Genomic DNA, 22,224 nt, shown 5'->3' on the forward strand with positions numbered 1-22,224 from the left:
CAATTTAGTCATGTGGTGTCTCTCCACTGCCCTTTTCGCCATCTTGCATCATGCAAACTGAATGAAAATACTGTGGCAATACATAAGGGGGCTATCGTACTTTGTCAGGACTTCACCTTTCCATTTAGAAAGAGTATTGGCTAGGCCCAAAACTAGATTCTCAACGATGACGGTAAGTGTTACAGTATGTGTATTATAAAGAGAAATTCAGGACAGGAACTGAATGAATTGACTCGAAAATCAATCTCAATTTTAACTGTCCAAATATTGTCTTGTATTTTTCTGTTAAAATACCTATCTATCTGGTTTTTCTCAAAGCTTTTTTTGCTTTTTATTGATGAAGCCACTTGCTTTTTATGTAAGATTTCAACCACAACAAGTAAGTTTCCTGAATTTCGGAGTTCCACAAGGCTCATGCCTTGGCCCTTTTGCTTTAAGTTCTTATTAATGTCATGAATAAGGCTTGCGCTATTTATTTATGAGCTCCTTTTCACAATTATGTCGTGTATGCATGCTGATGATTTAACCATCATCTGTTCTCAACCTAAGATATAACTCAGCTGATTGAAACTATTCGGAATGATTTCGAAAGCTAAAATTTATGTTGTTTAGACTTGAACTGAAACAATTGTCTTCAAATCCCCAATTTTGATCACTCCATAATACTTTTTTAACCTTGTCAGAAATAATGCACTCAGCTTGACAAGCAGGCATTCTCTCTTAAAAGGCAATTGAGTTTTATGATTTGAATTTGTTGCTTTTTGAGTTTTATTCCATGATACAGCTTCTTGAAAGTCGCAACATATTCTGAAGGGGGACCGTCCCCTGAGTAAAATGAAATGAAATGAAAAAAAATAATGTCAGTGTTGTTGCTGAGGCTTCTTTGTGATAAGACTTCAAAAAATGAGAATCTGAAGCATTGAAGAATCTCTACAAATGATCTCTTCCTTTACGCTTTTACTCTGAGCCACCAACAAATTAGATTTAAGAGCAAACCAGTTGATTTCTTGCAGATAATTTTAGGTATTTGGTTAAAGGCTTTGGGCATTTAAGCAGAAAGAAATTTTCTTAAGGGGTGCTCTTTTGTGAGAAATACATGACAAATAAATATTTTTAGGGCATATTTTGATTAAGGTTTGGTTAAGTTTCTGCTGGTATGTATGGGTTTTTTACATTATGTATTTTATATTTTTCAAAGGAATTGGAAAGGAAAAGCCAAGTTAAATTAAACACACTTCTTGAAATTGAAGCAGCTGTTCAAAAGCAGTGGGACACAGAAAGGATATTTGAAGAAGATGCTCCTCAGGTGAACATATTTCCTTTGTTTACTTTCTAACTTTGTTGGTAAACCTCCCTGTCGAGTATGGCAGATGCCTCCTCAAAATTAAAATTTTTATAATAAGCAATTGTGGGGAGGGGGGGGGGGTCAAAATTAACATCTATAGTTGACTATTCACCTTGGAATAAGGCTTCATCAGAGCAAAAGCAAATATGCTAGTCAAGGAGATGAAAATGTCTAAATGTGAATGGATCACAGTGGAGAGGAGACAGGCAATGGTAGGCAAGGAAGAGGTGACAGGTCATGTGAGAGCTTGTGAATGGTAGTGCTGGAATGAAAATGGCAAAAATGTCAAGAAACGTTGGCCAAGCCTGATCTTTGACTTGTGAAATAATCTCATGTTTATCATTTGGTTGAAAATGCAGTGTGGTAGCCAGGTTATTGATTGTATATTGTGGCCACTGAAGTGTTCTACAATGCCAATCTTGTTTTCATTTTTGTTGATAATGCCATGTTGTTGCTCACTGAATCTGTCCTTAAGTTGTTAGCTGGTTTTTCCAATGAACTGGGAAGGTTTAAACCAGGGGCAGACACTTGGTCAAATATTGGGGGGGGGGCAAGCCTATTGTTTTAAAGAGGATGACATCACTTTTCCCATTGTTTTAGAGCAAAAGACCATTGTCCTTTAAAGTATTGGGGGTGGTTGCCAATCCCCTCGCCCTCCCCCCAAGTGTCCGCCACTGGTTTAAACATGGATTAGATGACTGTGCACACGCAAGATCTTGTGAAGAGCTGCTATATTCTGCAGATAGGGTTGTGTAAAGATTAGCTTTTTTCTCTATGCTTTTAGTGGCAGGTAATAATTTTGAAAATCTGAATACAAGTGGTAATCAATTATGTTGTTAATTTTATGCCAGAAAAGCATTGTTTTCACATGTGGAATATTGTATAGATTGTGTCGAATATTTCTGATTTTTTTTATTATCATTGTTTGGACTCTAAATAATTTAGTTTTTTATATTTTTCTTTTAAATAGGATGGGAACAAAGTTGCACAGTAAGTTATTTTACTATTTTATTTATTGTATTTTCAGCTTAAATAGCATTCCTATGAGAAAAGTTCTAGGTAATTTATTTTTATTCAGAGTGGCAATTTTCTTCAAGAAATGTTTACATTTTTTTTAAGGAAATGAGCATATCTAAACGGCAAACAAAAATTATTTTCACAGGGAAAATGATCATTTAAAAGCTTGTTTATGTCATAAAAGATGCCAAAAGAAAATATGCTTTTGATTGATTTTCCCATACTGATTCAATTTTAAAACTTTATGTTAGCTAGTGACCCAGGGGTAAGAATGCACAAAACCTGGTGCAAATTTTGGTGTATATATTTATACATTGTTAATTAATCTGACATTCTTATTCCATTGAAAAGGATACAGGATCAAAGCAATATTTTGCTTTAGTTTCTGTTTCTGGTCACAAATTCCTTTTGTTACAGCTCCTTGAAGTTTGTTTCCAATAACATGTGAATTATATCAACAAAATTGATTTTAGATTAGATATTTTTCTATCATTAAGTCTTTTATTTGTAAAAAAAACTGCTTTTAAATCTTTGTTTCTTTCACAATGTTTATCTGACTTGTTAGAATCATACTTGAGGTGACTGTTTGATCTTCAAATCTTGTTATAAGAGGGTCTTTTCTAAAAACATTGTGGCTAGATTATGGGTTCATTTGGCTGATATTCAGTTTGTCTTCAGGTTTTCCACACCCATGTAGGTTTTTTGGTAGGCCACTAAGTGAAAGATGGTTAAAATATATAAAGGCTGGAGAACCACAATTTTTGGTTGAGCTACTACTTAACGAGGAGATCTATAAAAAGTTGACTTCTCAGAAACTAGCTTACAAAATAGTTAAAAGGGTTATGAAGAAATTATATAAAATTTGCTAAAGACCGGATGTTATTTTGATTTTCAGCAACAGTAAACAAAGTAAACAGATGATCCATCGAATTGATGATCCAAATGATCCTTCTCATCTTTTACAAAACCATGAACACAATACGAGTGATCCACAATCACCTATGCATAGGCTTCCAACCCTTGTATAAACCCCTGTTTTCAAGTAAGTCCACACCATCATCCAAAGCACGAAAAGAAAGTTCCTGCAGATATTCAAAGAACTGCTTCACAGGAAACACTGCACATGCTTACCGGACCCAGGGCGATGTGTAGTGCTATGCCCCCCCTCCATTAGCATCAGCTCTGCAATAAGCATGTGAGTGGAATCACATTCACTGATTGGAATCACATTCAATTATTGATTGAAAAATGGATTTAGCCCCTTAAGTATTTGTCGATTGCCTTTAACCATTTTTTTTTATTTTTTTAGAAGGGAAAAGTACTTAGTGACATTCCCATACCCATACATGAATGGACGACTTCATTTAGGACACACATTTTCTCTCTCAAAGGTACCAGTATATCTTTCATACTACAAAGACTCAAATTGTAACAGCTTCAGAAGTAGATCTGCTCAACTTTTGATTTTTACTAAAACCACAACCTGTCTTGCATTAAATACAACTTTATTTGACAACAAGGGAAAAATATTTCACAAAAACATTCTTATACAGTGTCCCACCTATCTAAATTGGTTTTGTTTTTATGAAGTTGTTTTTCTGAATGCAGGGTTTGTTGAAATTATCTGACTTTTTCGTTGTAGTTTTTAGCAAGTGATTTGAAATTTAGATACTTTTTAAAATATATAAATTACAGGTGCCTGATGTCATTATAACAAAACATACTGAAAATTAGGTTTCTTGTGTTGTTTATCTTGACTTATTTGTTTTTCTTTTCCTTTCTATGTACACATCATGTTTTTTCTTGAAATCAGTGTGAAGTAAGTTATTCAGACGCATTCTGTTTGAAAAGTTCTTTATCTTCTGCCAACCTTGTATTTTTTCTTGGCATGGAAGTTGAAATAGGTTAATGCATAACGGATGATTTTGCAAATTGTCTAAGGTAGTTCCTTTTCTTTACCATCCAGATAATGGCTCTCCAATTAAGTTCAAGAAAGATTGTTTTTAATAATTAATGAGTGTTTTGTTTTGTTTACACTCATATAAGATATTAAATTGAATTATTTGAATAATTAATTATTTACTAACAATAATACAAAGGAAATTTTAAAAGTTAATTTTTTACAATTTTGTCATTTGCCAAACTTTATCTGTTATGCATTAACCTAAGGTTTGAGAGTTCAACTTTTGTGCCTCAGATCAGTTATGCATTGACCTAAAGTTTTAGGGTTCAGCCTCCATTTCTCAGATTAAGCCCCTCCATCAAATAGGCCCATAATCCTAAAATCAGCCCCAAACCCAAAATATGCCTCACCCCATTCTTGAATGAGCATCACCCTAAATATGCCATTAACGCTCAAATAAGCCCAATCAAAGCTGTATTATAACACAATGTTGTATTCAAACTGTCCTTTGTGATCTGTTTTCTTCTTTATCACTTTTTGAGCCTAGTCTTATCAATCTGTTTACGCAACAAACTAATGTAAAAAGACCAAAATGGATTCACTTGTTTCCATATTAAAACAAAGTAGTGTGGATAAGGGCTTCAAAATATCATGGAACGTGCTCTGCAATTTGAACCTCTCCAAAACGAACAAAAAAAGAACCAAAAAGTTTTTGTTTTCAAAAAGAATGTACAAGTTTTAATTGTAGTAAATACCCTTTAAGTTTTTAGTTTACAACACTAAGAATAAACCAGGTGATCATTGAGAGGGTCGGATCGGCGCAGTGCCTTTAAGTGTATTGGATCAGTTGTGTTTATGTTTTAATTTTAATGTTTTTATCAGGTTGTCACTTAACAAGAATTGACTAATGATTTCTTACAGTTTGCAGTTGGTTATCAAAGATTGAGAGGGAAGCAATGCTTGTTTCCATTTGGATTTCACTGTACTGGGATGCCTATTAAGGTAAGAGAAGTTGTTTGAAAGACTCTTTCACAAGTTCCGATATCCATTTATGTGTATATAGCACATATGGAACTGGAGACCAGCTGAGTCTTTCCAAAACAAGTCGATTAAGTTGAGAGTAGTTTTGCTCTAGAATGCAGCAAATTTCCTGGCACATATCTGTGATTCTAGTTGTAGAAGGCCACTTTTGATTTAAAAAGACTTGAATAAACCTAATAAGAATGGAATGAAGCCAGATTTAAAACATGACATAGCCCAATGTATTGCAAAACAACCAGGGTGGTGAGAAAAGCTTTAGCATTGAGTTTATCAAAATCTCAGTTTTGCAATTTGATTAAGTAATTGATTTTAACATTTGTCGAAGGTTTTAAGCCTAGAAATAAAATGGACTGAGTTTTAGGGGAAATTACTTTATTTTGTAGGCATTAACTGAAACTGAAACATTTTATTGGCCAAAATATTCATTCGACGTTATAGTTCTCCTCTTCTATAGCCTATTAAATAGCCTAATTCCAAGAGAAATAAGCTGCGGGGGCAAACCTTTGTTTATTTTTGGAGAAGGACAATAGCTTATTGTTTAAAACAATATAAATTTATTGGGACTGCAGGGGCAATTGCCCCCCTAGTTAGTATTTTAAAAAAGGCCCTGGCCTCTTCGTGCGCGCTCTGCGCAATTTTTTGTGTTGAAACATGAAAATTATATTTTTGTAGGCTTGTGCAGACAAATTGAAAAGAGAAATGGAACAGTTTGGTTTTCCTCCTGTATTCCCACAAGCCAATCAGGTTGACCTTGAAGCTGCTAAGGTATTTCTTCTTTACTTTTATTGTCCGATTTGTTATTGTTGTTTTTGTAAAATAGACAACGTGTAAACTCTAATTGCAAAATGTTAATATTGAACGAAAATTCCAAGCCATGTTTCTGACATACGAGGAACAATTTTCGTCCCATCTTCAGATTTTGCTTCTTTTACTTTTGTAGAAGCTTATAAGAATAATGATTTTGCTTTACGCAATCACCGTCCAATTTTTAGTAAAGCTTTATTTGAACGATTTTATTTCATTTAGGATATGAAAAGCAAAGTTGCTGCCAAAACAGGTGGACTGAAGTATCAGTGGCAAATTATGAAGAACATAGGACTTAACGACGATGAAATAAAAAAGTAAGTATAAAGATAAGAGAAAATACATTCGAATCGTTAACCTTGTTTGAGTTCTAGAAATGAGGAACTGTGTGGCGTTTATGATGAGCAGAAATTTAGTGAATCTACTTTCTTTTACATCTGTGTAGAGGTTTCAGTTAACTTTGACAGTGTTTTTGTATTGTTTGTTACGTTACAGTCAGTATGTGAAGTCTCTTTTTCAATCCCTTATTTCTTTGTGTAAACAAACAAGTAACTCTCAAATGTTAAACGGATTGCCCATGAAAATTTTACATAACCAATCATGTTGCTGAATTTTGTTGACTGATGTTACAGCAGTCTGTAAATTACATATTATAAATTTGAAAATTACAATCGATATTATAGAAATGTGATATTTGTTTCTTTGCTCCAGATTTGCTGCTACAGATTACTGGCTGGAGTATTTCCCACCAAAGGCCCACTCGGATTTGAAAAAGATGGGCCTGAAGGTTAGTTAAATTTTATATGAAGTAAATAGTAGATATTTTATCAAGAATATTGTATCAAGAAATAGTCAGCTGGTCTTTTGATGTGATTAAAATTTTTTGATATGATGGTTATTTGTATTCTAAGATTTTTGCTGTGTTAGTTTCTACCTTTGACTTGTCGCTGAGAAAATTTCTGTTAATTACAATATGCACAAGCCTCCCTGCTGATACTTTTTAGAAAATAAAACCGCATATATGGTAAAAATTTTGCCAAATCTAAGCCAAGAGTGTATCGTCATTGGGTAGTAAAGACGCTGCCAACTTTACTTCGAAAATTTGCACCCTCCCCGTAATCTTCTATCTTTTAATATTGCTAAAGTGATCACAAACGTGATTCTAAGAAATCCGTCTCCAATGGATAATTTCAAATATATTACCTTTGTCACATTCCAATTTTTTTAAATATAGTGGGAAAAGGTGCTGGAGAAAAATGTTGAAATTAAAAAAGTATTTTTTGGGTCATTAAGTTTATTGTGTTATTGCTGTCATTTTTCCAGGTTGATTGGAGACGATCATTCATAACGACAGATGCCAACCCATATTACGATTCTTTTGCAAGGTGGCATTTCCTTAAACTGAGAGAGGGGGGCAAAGTGAAGTTTGGAAAGAGGTAAGCCCTGTTTCATCCATATCTTAAAAAAAACTTTTTCTTCCCCTTTCATTAATTTTGTATTGAAAAATTATGAAAGGAAATTTAAAGATTCAGCTTTTCCTGTTTAGTTTGGCATAGAATTTTTGTTTTTACAGGCTCATTCAGCATCTTTATTTTATTTTCAATGCCCTGTGTATTCTTGTGCTTTATAGCGGACAAAATGAGAACGGATATTGCCCTAAATTCCTATGTTCTTTATTTTTGTTGCATTTCCGGCTCTCGTTGGTTGTAGCAGCTCAAACTGCGAGTCTTTTTAATCTTCCGTAGTATTACGTGAACGGTTTTTTAAACAGTTGAGGATTTTAAAAGAATTTACATTTCTAGATATACGGTCTACTCACCAAAGGATGGCCAGCCTTGTATGGATCATGACAGACAATCCGGAGAGGTATTGCAGATTTACCTGACTCAATTCAGTTAAATGCAACTTCGTCTTAACTTGAAATCAGTTGCTACTTTCTTGAAAAAACGTGCCGTTCCCAATAAAATACTGGAACAGTCTTATTAAAGTTTGATTTTAAAGCAAGACTCCAATGATGTTTTGTTTAGTTGACCTTACGGCCGATTTCTTTCAGATTTCTTGTTTAGTCAAATCAATTAGCTAATTTGTGTCAGAGACTGCCAAGGTTCTATGTGCTTGCAGTAAGATTTTATGCAGCCTTCAAAGTTTTGGTTATATATATAAATATTCTATATGAAAGATTTTTTTCTGTTTTCAGGGTGTTGGGCCCCAAGAATACACTTTGATTAAAATGCAAGTTTTGGAGCCGTACAAGGGAAAACTTAGGTGAGTATCGTTTATTTTTAACCGTTGAGTTTGATTCATATATTCAGATAGTTTGGTTTAAATTTAAAATTTTTTGTATAAAAATTTAAAAGATTTGATGTTTTCGAGTCTATTCATATTTTGGCTATTTTAGCTTGTCAGAAATTTAATTAAATATTTCTAAATAACTTGTGTCTTGTAGTCCTCTGGCTGGGAAGAAGATTTTCCTTGTTGCTGCGACTTTGAGGCCTGAGACCATGTATGGCCAAACAAACTGTTGGGTTCGTCCTGATATGAATGTGAGTATTCAACACGTTTTCGATATTCCTTTAATCAAATACGCTGTGGCTAGATTCTACCAATGAAATTTACCAATCAAGAACAAATGTCTTTGTTAAATAATCATGTTTTACGATAGGAGATTACAAATAGATATTTTTCAAGAAAGGTTTCGTATTTAATACCAACCTCTTGTCAGTTTCACTTATATTTGATTGGAATCACCAACTTCATCATAGCATCAAATGTGCTAAGTGTTTTTTGTTGTTGTTTTGAAAGCAGAATAATGTATCCCCCATTTTTGTGGGATCTCGTTCACAGAACAGTATTACATGAATGCGAGGCAGTCATTGCCAAGAGGATATTCCTGTTACAACATATAATACTGCAGATAAATGGTTCTACTGAAAGTATCAAGTTCTATAAATTGAGATATCAGGAGACTGTGTGATTTGGTAATAATCCCACCCAGGGTGTAATGTTATTCTAAAAGCGACGTTTATTCCAATTTGAGTATGAGTTTCCAGTATTTTTGTACTGTTTTTCCTCATATTGCTGACTCCTCATATTTGGACCATCTCCAATAAGCTAACTTGATAGAGTTGATTTGTTTCGTTAAACCATCTCATTTTCTTATTCCGTACTCTTTAATTGTCTTCTTTTTAGTACATTGCATTCAGAGCACGACAAGCAGATGAGGTCATTATTTCCACAAAGAGAGCTGCACGTAACATGGCGTTTCAAGGCATGACACACGAAGAAGAAAAGATTGATGTCCTAGTAGAGTTGACTGGTGATGACATCTTAGGCTGCGGTCTCAGGGCTCCTCTCACTGCCAACTCTGTCATTTACGCTTTGCCAATGTTGACCATCAAAGATGACAAAGGTATTAGAAATTATCATATATTTTTAGATCATAAATAAAATCAATTTTCTAAGCATCTAAAAAAAAGATTTGCTTGTATGTCTGTTAATTTTATGCGCGTTGGTCACAAGAAAACACAAAGTTTGTGCATTTCATCTGATCTCGGTGTCTCGCCGTTTTTTAAAAAGGGCTCTTTGCCAAACTCAGTTTTCGCACCTGCTCTCGGATGTATTTAATTATTTTTATAAATGTGACGTCAAGAACATTTTCTCGTCTACAATCTTTGTATTCACCACTACAAATAACCTCAAAAAGGTCTGAACTAGCCTTATCCACTTACAGCGAGGAATGCTGATAAAACATGTTTGACTTTTGTTTCCCTGTCAAGAGGATAAAGTTTAAAAGATGGCAGCAGTAATATTTCTCCTGGAAAAAAAGTTACCAGTAGACCAAACTTTTTTAGATATAACTTTATTTTTTGATTTACAGGAACTGGAATTGTGACATCAGTTCCCTCTGACGCTCCAGATGATTATGCCGCCTTGAGGGACCTTAAAAACAAAGAGGCTCTTAGAAAGAAGTACAATATAGCCGACGAGATGGTGATTCCCTTCGAACCAATACCTATCATTGACGTCCCGGGCTTCGGAAACCTATGCGCTGTTACAACATGTGATCAGTTCAAAGTTAAGAGTCAAAATGACAAGGATCAGTTGCAAGAGGCGAAGGAGCTGGCCTACAAAAAGGGTTTTTATGAAGGTATTTCACAATATTGTAAATGCAGCACTGTGTACATTTCGTTTCAGTTGAGACACTATTCACTGTCTAAAATTTTTATAGAGAGTTTTTTATTGTTATTTTTCTAAATTAAGGGAGAAAACCATTTGGGAAGCTTGATTTAAACAGAAATTTGTTAAAATGTTGCCATATCCTTTTGATCAGTGCAGTGCTCGTTTAAAATTATTAACATATAGTCTTTATCAGTGTCAGCGACTGAAGCTATCTATATGTACGTCTGAACATTAAAAAACCCCTCTGAACTTAATCTGTTTTCTCTAAGACAACCTGTGTACCGATCCTTTACTGCATTCACATACTAATTTTCTTCGCAATAGGTGTAATGATGATTGGAGAATTCAGTGGGATGAAAGTGCAAGACGTAAAGAAGAATGTCCAGAAGAAAATTTTAGATGAGGTAACTCTATATGCTCTACTTTCTTTCTAATGAAGCCCCGTACGCCGGGGGAAATACTAGCTACCTTTAATTTACTTGTTTTGGTTGTTGTTTGTTCTCGGGGGGTTGCGGTGTTCCTAAATTTCTATAGTAAGTCTTTATGTCGTATTGACTGTGAGCGTACAAATGCCTCCTAAATTATGTATTGTTTAGCTGGTAACGTCAAACTACGCCATAAAACTTGTGATATTATTAAGATTAAGGAGTTACCTGGGTGCTAGAGCGGACTGTGCCTAAGAAAGCTTTGTTCAAATCGATAATCAACATAACTTTTCACACAGGTAAACATCCTTTATACCCTGTATATTTGTTTTTAAGATGTAACTATTTTGATTTTTCCTTTCCGGGCGTGTTAAGCTTTCATCGATCACTTGTGATGCAAAATTATTAATTTAAAAGTTATTTTAGATTTAATTGTATTAAAAAATAAGTTGAATTTAGTTATAAAACTGAAATTTTTTTCTCAAAGGGATCTGCCTTCATGTATATGGAGCCGGAAAAGAAAGTCATGTCCAGATCGGGTGACGAATGTGTTGTAGCTCTCTGCGACCAATGGTATGATGTTATCTGCAGTCATACTTTTGTATTAGATTTTCCGTGAAAGTTCATGTTAAAAAAGGACCAGATGCTGCATGATGAAGGAATGATCAAGGTTGTCCTAAGAGTTAACGAAAGTTTAGGGAACGTTAATAGAAATTTTTTCAGGGAACTGCAAACATTGTATTCTTAAAAAGAAATTGGGAATCTCACCCCTCTCTTTTCGCATTAGGCTTATGGCCATAAATAATTTTATCTTCGCTCTTAATCTTTATACACCGCTACTCTTTTAGACAATGAATATTCATTGCCTGTAAGAAATCGAAAGATTTGTTGAAATTTATGAACAAATTAACACATGTGACTTTTCCATTTTCTGCCGGCAGTCAAAAGATTATAACTTGAATATTGGCATTATGTGTTTTGCTTATTAGTTTCATTGTAAGACAACCTTTTGTGTTATTATAGGTATCTAGACTATGGAGAGGAAACGTGGAAGAACCAGGCAAAGGACTTGCTGAAAAATGTTGAAACGTAAGTTTAATTTTCATTTTACTCTGATTAAGCCCTGTATGCCGGGTGAAATATTAGTATTCGTTTAATTTAATTTATTTTGGAAAATTTATCTCACAAAATTGGATTCTCGTCGCCGTTTTGCTTTGTTTCTGAATTTTATCCTCGTATTTATATTAAACTCATTGCAAGATTCACAGAATCTGGCGGACAGCCTATCCTGCGGTTCTTCCTTCTCACACATAATTTTTATTTGATGGTTCCCCTTATTTTCAGTACCATTTTGCTTTTTGTCTTATGCCAGGATAATTTGATGTTCTTGAATCAAATTGTCTCTCTAGATACTGGGCTGATAATTAGAGATATTTTCATTTCTATATAATATATAACTACGTTACTGATTATAGTATAATTTTATTTAATAGTCATGATCTTCTTATTTATCGTGTTGCAAACTTTCTTATTCATGTACAGTTTCTGTGATGAAGCAAGGCACAACTTTGTTGGCACCCTCGACTGGTTACAAGAGCATGCCTGCTGTAGATCTTATGGGTTAGGTAAGTTCGTAATACGTTTTCATCTGTTGTAAAGACTAGGTGATTTCTGATTAATCTGTTTGAAAAAATATCCAGGTTTATAGTCAAGGTCATTAATGTCAAGACCGTTCGAAATGACCCATGAAGGAGTGAAACTTTTTTCAAGCATTCAGAAAAAGCCACTGAAATTCAATGAGAAACTTCAAAGGATGAAACCCAGAGTTTTCTTTTCTGAACCCTAAGTTGTTGTAATGGCAACATCCAATACCTCATTTTATCTACCTGCAAGGTATATGGGTTGGTTTAGATGCAAGAAATTATAAATATACTGAAGTGTATCCAGCACTTAATGCAACCTTGCCTGTTGTTTATATCTAGGTTCGCGTGTGCCTTGGGATGAGCAGTATTTGATCGAGTCCTTATCAGATTCTACAATTTACATGGCATATTACACAGTTGCACACCTCCTCCAGGGTGGCGTTGTTGATGGATCGAAGCCGGGACCAGCAAACATTCGGTATGATTTTATGAGAGCAACAGTTTGACTTTTACTTGACCATTTCATCGTGTTAGTTTCAAATTTTCCCTACTCATACTATGACGGTAGTGTAATGAATTGTAAGCGGAGTATGATGCTATGATCTTTTCAAAGGCCCTTAAACATTGTTGTTTCCTTTTCTGTCCTCAAAGGCCCGAGCAACTGACAGAAGCAGTCTGGGACTTCATCTTCCTCAGCGATGCCCCGGAACCAGCCACGGACATCAATATTGATTCTTTAAGGTAATATCTTCTTGAAAAAATGGTCATATTTGAGGATTCTTTGTGCTTTATTTACGCTATTTCTCACATATCATTCTGGAAATGGCTGTTGAGAAACACTCAAACGCATTCTGGGTAGCATCCGTATATGGTCAAATATCTACCACCTCTTTCTCCCTGAATATAGAGATGGATAGTTGGTATTTTTATGTAGAGAATCTCTGACACTAACTTTGCTCCTCTTTTATAGGAAACTGAAGCGTGAATTCAATCATTGGTACCCTGTGGACTTGCGTGTTTCCGGCAAGGATTTGATTCCGAACCATTTGACTTATTTCCTCTACAATCATATTGCTGTATGGCCAAATGAAGCAAACAGGTTTGTTTTTGAAAAACAATTTATTTGACCATGACAGCGCTTTTCAAAATTGGATGAAAATTGCACATGTAAAAGATATAAAGTTGAACCGCGTAAGCTCGGACCTTTATTGGGGGGGGGGGGTATGTTGGGGCTGGTAAGGGAATGGCCCGACATAGCGAACTCCCGACTTACCCGGCGTACGGTTCTTGACATGAACTAGTGAAAGTCCGAGTCATCCGGGGTACGACGGGATACAAATGTATGTTCTTGTCGTGACTTTCTTTCAATTCCAGATTTATTTAACATTCGTCTTGAGCTGAAGGTGTCAGATTATTGAGAACTTCTTGACAAGATTTGATGTAAACAATAGCTTGTTTGGTTATAAGCCATCGTTTTTTATGCACTAAATGCTCAAGTTTTCAATTTTAGGTGGCCTAAAGGTATCAGGGCAAATGGACATTTACTGCTCAACTCTGAAAAGGTAGCGTAGAAAAATGATCTTACCTTGACGTCAGCCAAAATTGCAAGAAAAGCACCATAATCTTTTTGGCTGTCACTCGTCGCTTAGTTCAACAGCTAGCGGGCGAATGATTGTAAAAACAGCATGATTTGTCGTAGTATACCTCTAAAGTGCACCAATATCAGAAGAGTAAGAAATATATATAGAGGTTGAATGATTCAAACTTGTCTTAAGGTTACGGTAAACGTTTTCTGGATGAAAACATCATTTTTTCGATTTTTTCACATTCAACCAGCCGAACTTTCAAGGCACACAATGATACCAAATTTGAAACATTTGAAACAAAATAACATTTAACATTATTTGCCAATAATTTTTATCTGGCTAGATACGCCATAATCTTGTGCATCGAATGATATATAGTTTATCCAGATTCCTTGAGCCGTTTGGCCTTTAGGAAGGAAAAACCAATTTTCGTGTTCAAAACGTTTACCGTAACCTTAAAGCATGACAATTGGTAGCGAACGCATTTTGCAGATGTTTTATAATTTAATAATTTTGGTATATCTATACAAAATTGCAAAATTTTATGCAAACTGAATGTATAGGTTATTCTATTGGAATTCCTTTTCTACTTCTTTAGATGTCAAAATCTACTGGAAATTTCCTCACTCTTTCCCAAGCAGTTGAGAAGTTCTCTGCAGACGGTAACATATATTTGTTTTTCCAATTCATTAGTTAGAAAAGGTTTCCTTGCTATGAGGTGGATCGTTATCACGTAATCTCATTGAATTGGAACCAGAGTTTTGGTAAATCTTTGAAGCAATTTTTAAATTTTTCTTTGCGTGTTCAACTCCCGTCCACATGTGTTCGGCGGATCTGCCATCGAATCTTGAACATTTCAAAAATTTGCCCTCAAGATTCGGGAATTATACTGACTGGCGTACTTTACTAATTGCAAAATGTACTGGCACATTTCATGGTGGATGCTCTTTAGATGATTTTTTTTCATTTCTAATTATTCATACAGGTTTTGCGAATTTACGTGTTAAAGGGAGGGTGCCGATCACTGCCTTCTGAATATTGTAGAAAATGATTTAAAGAGTTATAGGCCTATTTTTAACTTTATTCAAACAAATTTCGGCAAGGTTTGTAAGATTGAAAAGCTTTACCCGGAAATATTCTTGCGGTCCAGTCCCGTATTAGTTTTCAGACTTTGTATCGTCATTAAATCTACAATACGAACACAAATAATATGGAAGATTATGTCCAGCCTAAATGTTTGGAGATAAATCCTAAAATGAGCTCACATAAGTCGTATAAAAAAGTATCGAGGGATTTCAAAAACACATCCGTAAAAAGATTCGGTGTTTTAATGGTATATATAGGAGAATTGTAGAGCCACATCTTGGTTCCTGTTACTCTGTTTGGAGTTTTTTGTTGTGTGATTAATTTGAATCAATGGCAGAGGGTACACAACAGGGCTGCAGAAAGGCAACTAATACTTCTTTCAATGCTCCATATAAACTATTTTGCATTTCATATCGTGGGACTGAGATTCGGGCCGAACTAAACGACCTAAGTCCTGACGAATAAGCTTTTGGTAACATGTTGAAGGTTATAAGTCTTCTAGTTGTTATGTAGCTTATCATAGTTTTGCTTAGCTTTAATTTTTTAACAGGGAAAATTGTTGAGCAGTTAATTACTAATTTTTCACCTTTTTTATAAGTACTTTTTGAGTGAAATGATATTATCTTCGTTGTGAATGTATTTTTGAATTACACAAAAGTTTCGTCAAATTCGAATGATATTCATACTGCGTAAAATCAGTAATTGTCATGATTTTTGGTCGCAGGAATGCGTCTTGCCTTAGCCGATGCTGGTGATGGCATTGAAGATGCGAATTTTGTAGAGAAGATGGCTGACGCGGGAATCCTGCGTCTTTTCACGCTCCTCGAGTGGGTCAAGGTATGCAGAATCGTGTTTTTTGATGGTGTATAGATCTGCCCTGTATCAGGGCAATACAATTGACCTAAGAATTGAATTTTTTAAAGGAGATAAATTACCTTGTTCCAAAATTTCTTTTCGAAAAATGATGTTTTAGAAACCTTCCAACAACATGCAGTATTCTCTTCCTACCAACGTTCGGTACAAGGGCTCTGCTACTTAAGTATGAGGACCAAGACGAAAAGCATTAGTTTCATTTCAAAATGGCGATCCAGACGACGTGTAAAAGATTTTTAGGAATCTGTAAAGAGACACATAAAGAAGATTTGGCATTTGTTCAACATACTCAAAATATGTTTTGACTAGGCATGTTTGATACTAGTAGATTCTGCTATAGAAGATGCCATGTTGGTTATAAAAATGTGCCAATCAGTGCAACAAAAGTGCGGCTTGGTGAAGTGTTGTAGGGGATTTGTCAGATTTTTGTGTTTTAACACATATGAGATTTTTAAGACATGCTTAGTATCTTTATCTCTACGCGTGTTAATTCTTCTTTTCTTTCTGCCAAAGGAAATGATAGCTGGGAAGGATTCGCTTCGATCGGGTGAATTTGATTCATTCAACGACCGTGTCTTTGAAAGGTACAAGGACTAATATAATTGATATAAACTTTTCGCATAAAGTTGAGTTTCTAATTAGTGTCTAACTTTATGTTAGTTGTGATATTCTATGATGTACTTAGCCCTTTTTCTGACACCCTTTAGAGGCTAAAACGTCAAAACATTGATCGAAAACTCTAATCTAGAAAATATATATACCTAGTTGAAGATCGAATAAGCAAATCAGAAACGTGAGCACATAACTATGAAGTTTGTTCCAATCAGTGCCGCTTGCCTATTGAAAATATTACCAATGGAGTTCTTGAGTGACAACAATAGTTTCTGTTACTCGTCGTTAAATCAAACGTAAGAAAACAAATTTGGAAGTTTTTCTGCAAGACAGCAAACTGTGTTCACATTTCTTTAGTATGGCTTCAAGTCAGTGTTGATAAGACGGTGCCAAAAACTTTTTAATGAAAATTCCCGTTTTTTTCAAAAGTAATCTCGCTTTTGAAGTTTAGCGAAAACAGTTCTATTGAGTGTCGGAAAATTTCTTTTCAATATTTGCTCGAAAATTATGTGGCTGAAGGATTATAAAATGTATTTTATCTTCCAGACAAAGACTATTATGTAGTGCAAAATCCAGTACTTCGATCTGAAAAATAAACAACTTTATCCCTTTCTTGATGAAAAGCACACTTTTAATACTTGCATTTTGTTGCTTGAATTACTATGCCCTTTCTACAAATTCATATGTTAAGTCATAAGAAAAATGTGCCAACAAAGTTTTGTTGTGTTCTTAAAGCTCTATGTCTGATCTATGTCTTGATTGCTCTTCACAGCGAAATAAACCTCGCAATAAAACAAACGGAGAAGAACTACGAGAAAATGCATTATCGCGAGGCCCTCAAAACTGGCTTCTTCGAGCTTCAAGCTGCCAGGGATAAGTACAGAGAGCTGTGCATGAATGGGATGCATAGAGACTTGGTATTTAGGTATATTGAGGTGAGGCAAAAGTTTGTTTGGCTTAAAGTGTTGTACGTAGTCATTCATACATCACTATTGATGAGGTTCGATGGGAAATATGTATTTTTAAAAGAAAGATAATGTCTTTGATCGTATTTTTCAGGCTATTTTTGTATTAGGGTATGGGATGTTTATATTTTGATCTGGCTTTTAAGCACGACGAATGGTAGAAAATGAATAATTTATATTTCGATTACATATGGAGCTATTAATTTAGTACTTGATGTGATACTTTGATGTGAAGTACGAAGCTCGAACAAGTCCATTCAGAGTACCTAGAATAAACAGAGGTGAATCGGAGGCTTTTTGTTGTTGATCGATGGTCGATTTCGGATTATCAAGAGGCTTTAATTAACTCCTAAGAGGCCTTACACAAAGGGGGGGGGGCGTGGCTCATAAATGAACGAAAAGAAGATTGCCGTCTTCATACCTGTTTTTCAGATTTTCTAGAGGGACTAATCCAGTAGCATTTTGTTGCAAAACAAGTTTTCGAAAAAAAAAAAAGATGGCAGTTTATCTTCTCCATCGATACATGGCAAATCATAAATGTGCTTCTAGCATTCGTCTACGAAAATTATCTCTCTTATGCATTTAATTGTCAATTGCAAACGACCTTTTCATAGCATCATTTTATTTTCGAGCCGTGAGCAATACCGAGAGAAATCAAAATTCTGCGTCTATGCTTAACAAAAGCATAAAAAGAAGCAAGAATTTAGTTCTTAAAATCTTCACTTTTGTCTGCTTTGACAATTTATCTATTTCCAGTTGTTAGTAGTTTCTTTGATTTCAACTTTATTATTTTTCAACATTTTACCTAAAGGTTCAAGCTGTGCTACTCTCTCCAATATGTCCTCATATCTGTGAGCATTTGTGGAAACTTTTAGTGAAGGTAATTGGCCTTTGTGTTCATTTTTGCAGATCAACTGTTAATATGTCATGCAGGTTTATAATCTATTTTGAAAATGCACTGATGTGCCAATTAAAAGGTTCTCCTTGCACTGAAAAAAGAAAATCTAGCAATACTCAAGTAAAATCATTTTAAGTTCTGTTTACCGAGATATTAAATTCAACAAAGCAATGTATTTTGCTATTAAACAGTGAAATAATCACCCAGAAGGTTTTGCAGAATTTCTGAGAACAGCTTTGTAACATGGGATAACATGCAATCTTTTTTCATATGTAGCAGCTTCAGAATTCGATGGTTGCCTGCTGTTTCTATGAAATTGATTATTATAACAGTGAATACAATTGCAGGGAAATTTTAGTCATATATAAAGTTGCTAGTTTTGCAAAAGTGTCGTTCGAGGATGCAGACATTGTTATGAAAACAGAAGAAAGTTCGCGAGCCCTGAATTTCCACAGGCGACGCAACCTGCGTCTTTGTTTAGGGCTAAATAACATGATGTTTGTTACTATTCTGTAATTTTTCATCGTATGTAGCTTATTGTCAATTGTCAACAGGCAATCTTAATTGATAATTCTAAAACTAATGTTTTCGAGAACCATTTTTCATTTTGAGCGTTTTATGCTGAAGAGAGTCGGGTTTTATGCAAATGGCGATGGAAATTTCGTTCTTATCACTACTCTTCCACAATCCATGCAAAAATACTTGAAAAGTACCCTAAACTTTGCACGCTGCACTTTAAACTAAAATGGGGGCGAATGGTGCAGTTTTCGGTGTCATGAGTTGGATAGTCCAGAGAGATAAAAACAACACTGTATTGTGTTTCTTTCAAGAGGTAATGGCAAGAATTATGGTTATAGTATAAATCAATCACTAATATTGTCTTTAATATCATTTTTCACAACTAGAGATCCAATTTCTTCCAGGAGACGAGTATCATGAGGGCGTCTTGGCCAGTTGCTGGTGAAGTGAACGAACAATTCTTAAAGTCTTCTCAATATCTGATGGATTGTGCACGAGAATTTAGACTGAGACTCAAAAACATGTTGATGGCACAAAACAAGGGAAAGGGGGTAAGCCACCAATTCTTGTATACTGTATTACTTCAGGCGAAAAAACTTAAAGCTTTTTTAGTATTCTTAAAGCCAGATTTTGTCATGGGTTTGCCGGTCATATCTTTTTCTTCCTCCCCCCCCCCCCCCCCTCTAAGCACATTGTTCGTTATAACTGTTTTTCACAACGATACAAAAACACAATAATGATGACAATTCGAAATATCTGCGTACCAAAGGTTTTGAATTCCTATTTCATTAATGTATTTTGCCATCATTTCATTGCTTAAACCCGTTAACCTACTGCATAAAAAGTCCCCTTTAGGCTTGGCTTTTATTCAAACGCTTTCTAGACGGGTCAAACTATACTAGAGAATGATATAACCAGTTTTGTGTGACTTTAAACACACCAACGATCCACGTTTCACTTCTTTAGAAGGCAAAGGAGCCAATACAGAAGCCAAACCACGGAGTAATTTACATTGCCAAGCAGTATCCTCCATGGCAGCACACAGCTCTAGTAACCTTAAAGAAACTCTACGATGACAACAATGAGCAGTTCCCGGATAACAAGCAAATCATGAATGTCTTGAAAGGAGATGACTCTGTAAAGAAACACATGAAGAAGCTTATGCCGTTTGTTCAACATGTGAAGGTAACATTTCATATTGACCATGACGTCACTTATTGCCCCATGACTCAATTCAAATTGCATGCTTTCTACGTGTTCAAGTTATTTACATTGCTTGTCATTTTCCAAAGTTTTCTTCTAATGGAGTACTGGATAAAGCAATCTTTAAAAATACATACGATTTGGCAATGCTTAAACACTAAACTTTAGGCCTTTGCAAAGAGACATATTTCGAGCAATTTCTTTGGTGAGCAGCCAATATAGATCCCTCTGACTACACATTCTTTTTCTAAAGTCTGTCAGTTAAAATCAGACCCCTAAAAACTGTGGTGTTGCTTTTTCACGTAACATTGTCTTATCATTCGTTAAGCGGAGCGCAGAAGACAAGGTGGCCATACGGTCAGAATGGGTCAATGAAAATAAAAGAAACAATTTCACCATACCAAAACCCTATCTTTTTTTAATTGTTTCTCCGAGAAAAGGTTTCAGGGCCTAAGGATATTATCTGAAGGAAAGATTAAAACACTTTTCAGGTTTCTGTCACAAGGCATAAAGTGTAAGGCACCTCGAAAGCAGCAGAATTGTTACACTTCGTGTTTTGCTGTCAAGTTTCAGAGAAAGACTTCACGCTGTTCCGATAGCTTTTGTAGCATATCTCTTATTATAATTGTTTCTTTTCAACTTTGTAGAAAAACGTAGAGAATGTTGGAGCCTCAGCAATGAACCTATCAGTTGATTTTGATGAGACATCTGTGCTGATGGAGAATCTACCATATTTATTAAAATCTATAGAAGTGAGTATGGTTTAAATTAAATAAGGCAATATATCCGATTATATCTCCATCCTATTTTATTTCTTTGTGATTTTACCTTTTTTAGCAGTATTGCTTGAACGCCTTCTTTTATTTTCACAAAATTTAGAATAGCTCAGTAATACAAGACGTTGTTTAAAGTATCGTGGTACTAGGCCTACTTAACACGTGCACACGTGTTTCTTCAAATTGGCCTGAAGTAGAATTTTTATATATTGATAATGTGCAACTCAGGTCGTACTTTGTGTCATAGTATTCCAGAGATCAACTAGAAAATAAAGGGTACTTCGAGTCAATGCAAGCATCCACTACGTTTTTTCAATTGTTTGCTTTTCAAGGATATTGAAGAGCCAATTTTTGTGCTGGTCTCTATTTTTTAATTGTTATTTTTTCTTCCTTTTGCCTTCCTTTATTCTTCAAATCTCTATCTTTAAAACTCTCTTTTTCTTTCTCCTCCTCTCGCTTCTCTTTCACCCAATTTCCATTTAAATCCTTGTGTTTCTTTTTTAAAATATGTCTACCCTCGCTCATTCTTTTTGGTAAATTCTCCCTTTCTCTTATTAAACGCCTCCATTTCCTCTTTTCAAAACCTCCCTTTTCCCCTCTGTATTCCTCATTTTTTCTGTCTCTCCTTTTCATGACTTATAACGATACTTCTTGTTTTTTCTTTACAGCTTGACAGCTTAGATATCAAGCCTTCAACAGATGCCGATGAAAAAATTGCTGAAGAATGTGCGCCTGGTAAACCATTTTCAGTTTTCAAAGCAAAATAGATTGATGTAGTAGTGGTAAATTATAGTCAACAAATTGAGAATTTCAAAATTTGAAAATGGTCTTTATTGCTATTACCTCCTTTCTTGTGATATTTCAGTTTATCAGCTCCAAGCTTTTTGCCCAAAGAAACATCAAGTCTGAGGTTTTAGAAAGCAAATATTGTCATTCTAAAAATTTAATCATGCGTGCACTTAGAAAGCTCTGTTGACCCAAGAAAAAGGATTTGCTATCCGCAAATGTTACATTTCCTAATTGGAAGAATTCAATTTTTTGGAGTTTTTGTTCGCTCCATAAAGTACTCTAAATAACCAGAAAATGTATTTGTAATCAAGCTGAAAGCTCTGGTTTCGTTTCTTCTGATCTTCCACATACCTACTGAAACATTCTTCCTTCAAAACCGTAAAAGAAAGTGAAAAACTTTTGAGATGTATTATTTTATCAAGCCTTCATTATTATCATATTACTATTAGAGCAATCTTTCTAAAAAAAATTTGCAATTGTTTACCACCCCCACACCCCGCTTTCCCACCCCTATTGCCCCTACGCTGGCTTTGAGAGCTCCCAACAGCTCGGCGTCACGC

The 22,224-nt window shown here is 35.0% G+C and overlaps 1 protein-coding gene across 2 annotated transcripts; it reads left to right on the plus strand.

Annotated features, from left to right (window-relative positions):
- Positions 1 to 12: 12 nt before the first annotated feature.
- LOC135686601 (leucine--tRNA ligase, cytoplasmic) lies at positions 13 to 21,699 on the plus strand. Of its 2 annotated transcripts, XM_089108762.1 has the most exons (31): positions 13 to 172; positions 1,199 to 1,306; positions 2,316 to 2,335; positions 3,672 to 3,759; positions 5,187 to 5,267; positions 5,979 to 6,071; positions 6,333 to 6,427; positions 6,822 to 6,897; positions 7,434 to 7,546; positions 7,913 to 7,976; positions 8,308 to 8,375; positions 8,557 to 8,653; positions 9,300 to 9,519; positions 9,988 to 10,257; positions 10,614 to 10,693; positions 11,202 to 11,287; positions 11,738 to 11,803; positions 12,257 to 12,339; positions 12,697 to 12,835; positions 13,009 to 13,098; positions 13,328 to 13,456; positions 13,868 to 13,919; positions 14,542 to 14,605; positions 15,754 to 15,866; positions 16,416 to 16,486; positions 17,287 to 17,449; positions 18,291 to 18,359; positions 19,301 to 19,447; positions 19,863 to 20,081; positions 20,747 to 20,851; positions 21,544 to 21,699. In XM_089108762.1, exons 1-31 carry the CDS (start codon positions 62 to 64, stop codon positions 21,640 to 21,642), a joined length of 3,279 nt encoding a protein of 1,092 aa, XP_088964888.1. In that variant the 5' UTR covers positions 13 to 61; the 3' UTR covers positions 21,643 to 21,699. The 2 variants fall into 2 exon arrangements, with proteins under 2 accessions (XP_088964888.1, XP_088964887.1); XM_089108761.1 differs by lacking the exons at positions 13 to 172; positions 1,199 to 1,306; positions 2,316 to 2,335; positions 3,672 to 3,759 and adding an exon at positions 4,163 to 4,181.
- Positions 21,700 to 22,224: the final 525 nt, after the last annotated feature.

This window comes from Rhopilema esculentum, chromosome 6 (genome assembly GCF_057945365.1).
Source record: "Rhopilema esculentum isolate cy_ngs chromosome 6, ASM5794536v1, whole genome shotgun sequence".
NCBI classification, from domain to species: Eukaryota; Metazoa; Cnidaria; class Scyphozoa; order Rhizostomeae; family Rhizostomatidae; genus Rhopilema; species Rhopilema esculentum.

What these genes read in the sequence shown, in the direction of transcription:
- LOC135686601 (XM_089108762.1), top strand. Translation starts at nt 62, where the DNA reads ATGAAAATACTGTGGCAATACATAAGGGGGCTATCGTACTTTGTCAGG. An exon ending in GTACTGGGATGCCTATTAAG is followed by an intron (nt 5,268 to 5,978) that starts GTAAGAGAAGTT and finishes ATATTTTTGTAG; the next exon opens with GCTTGTGCAGACAAATTGAA. An exon ending in ATCAATATTGATTCTTTAAG is followed by an intron (nt 13,099 to 13,327) that starts GTAATATCTTCT and finishes CCTCTTTTATAG; the next exon opens with GAAACTGAAGCGTGAATTCA.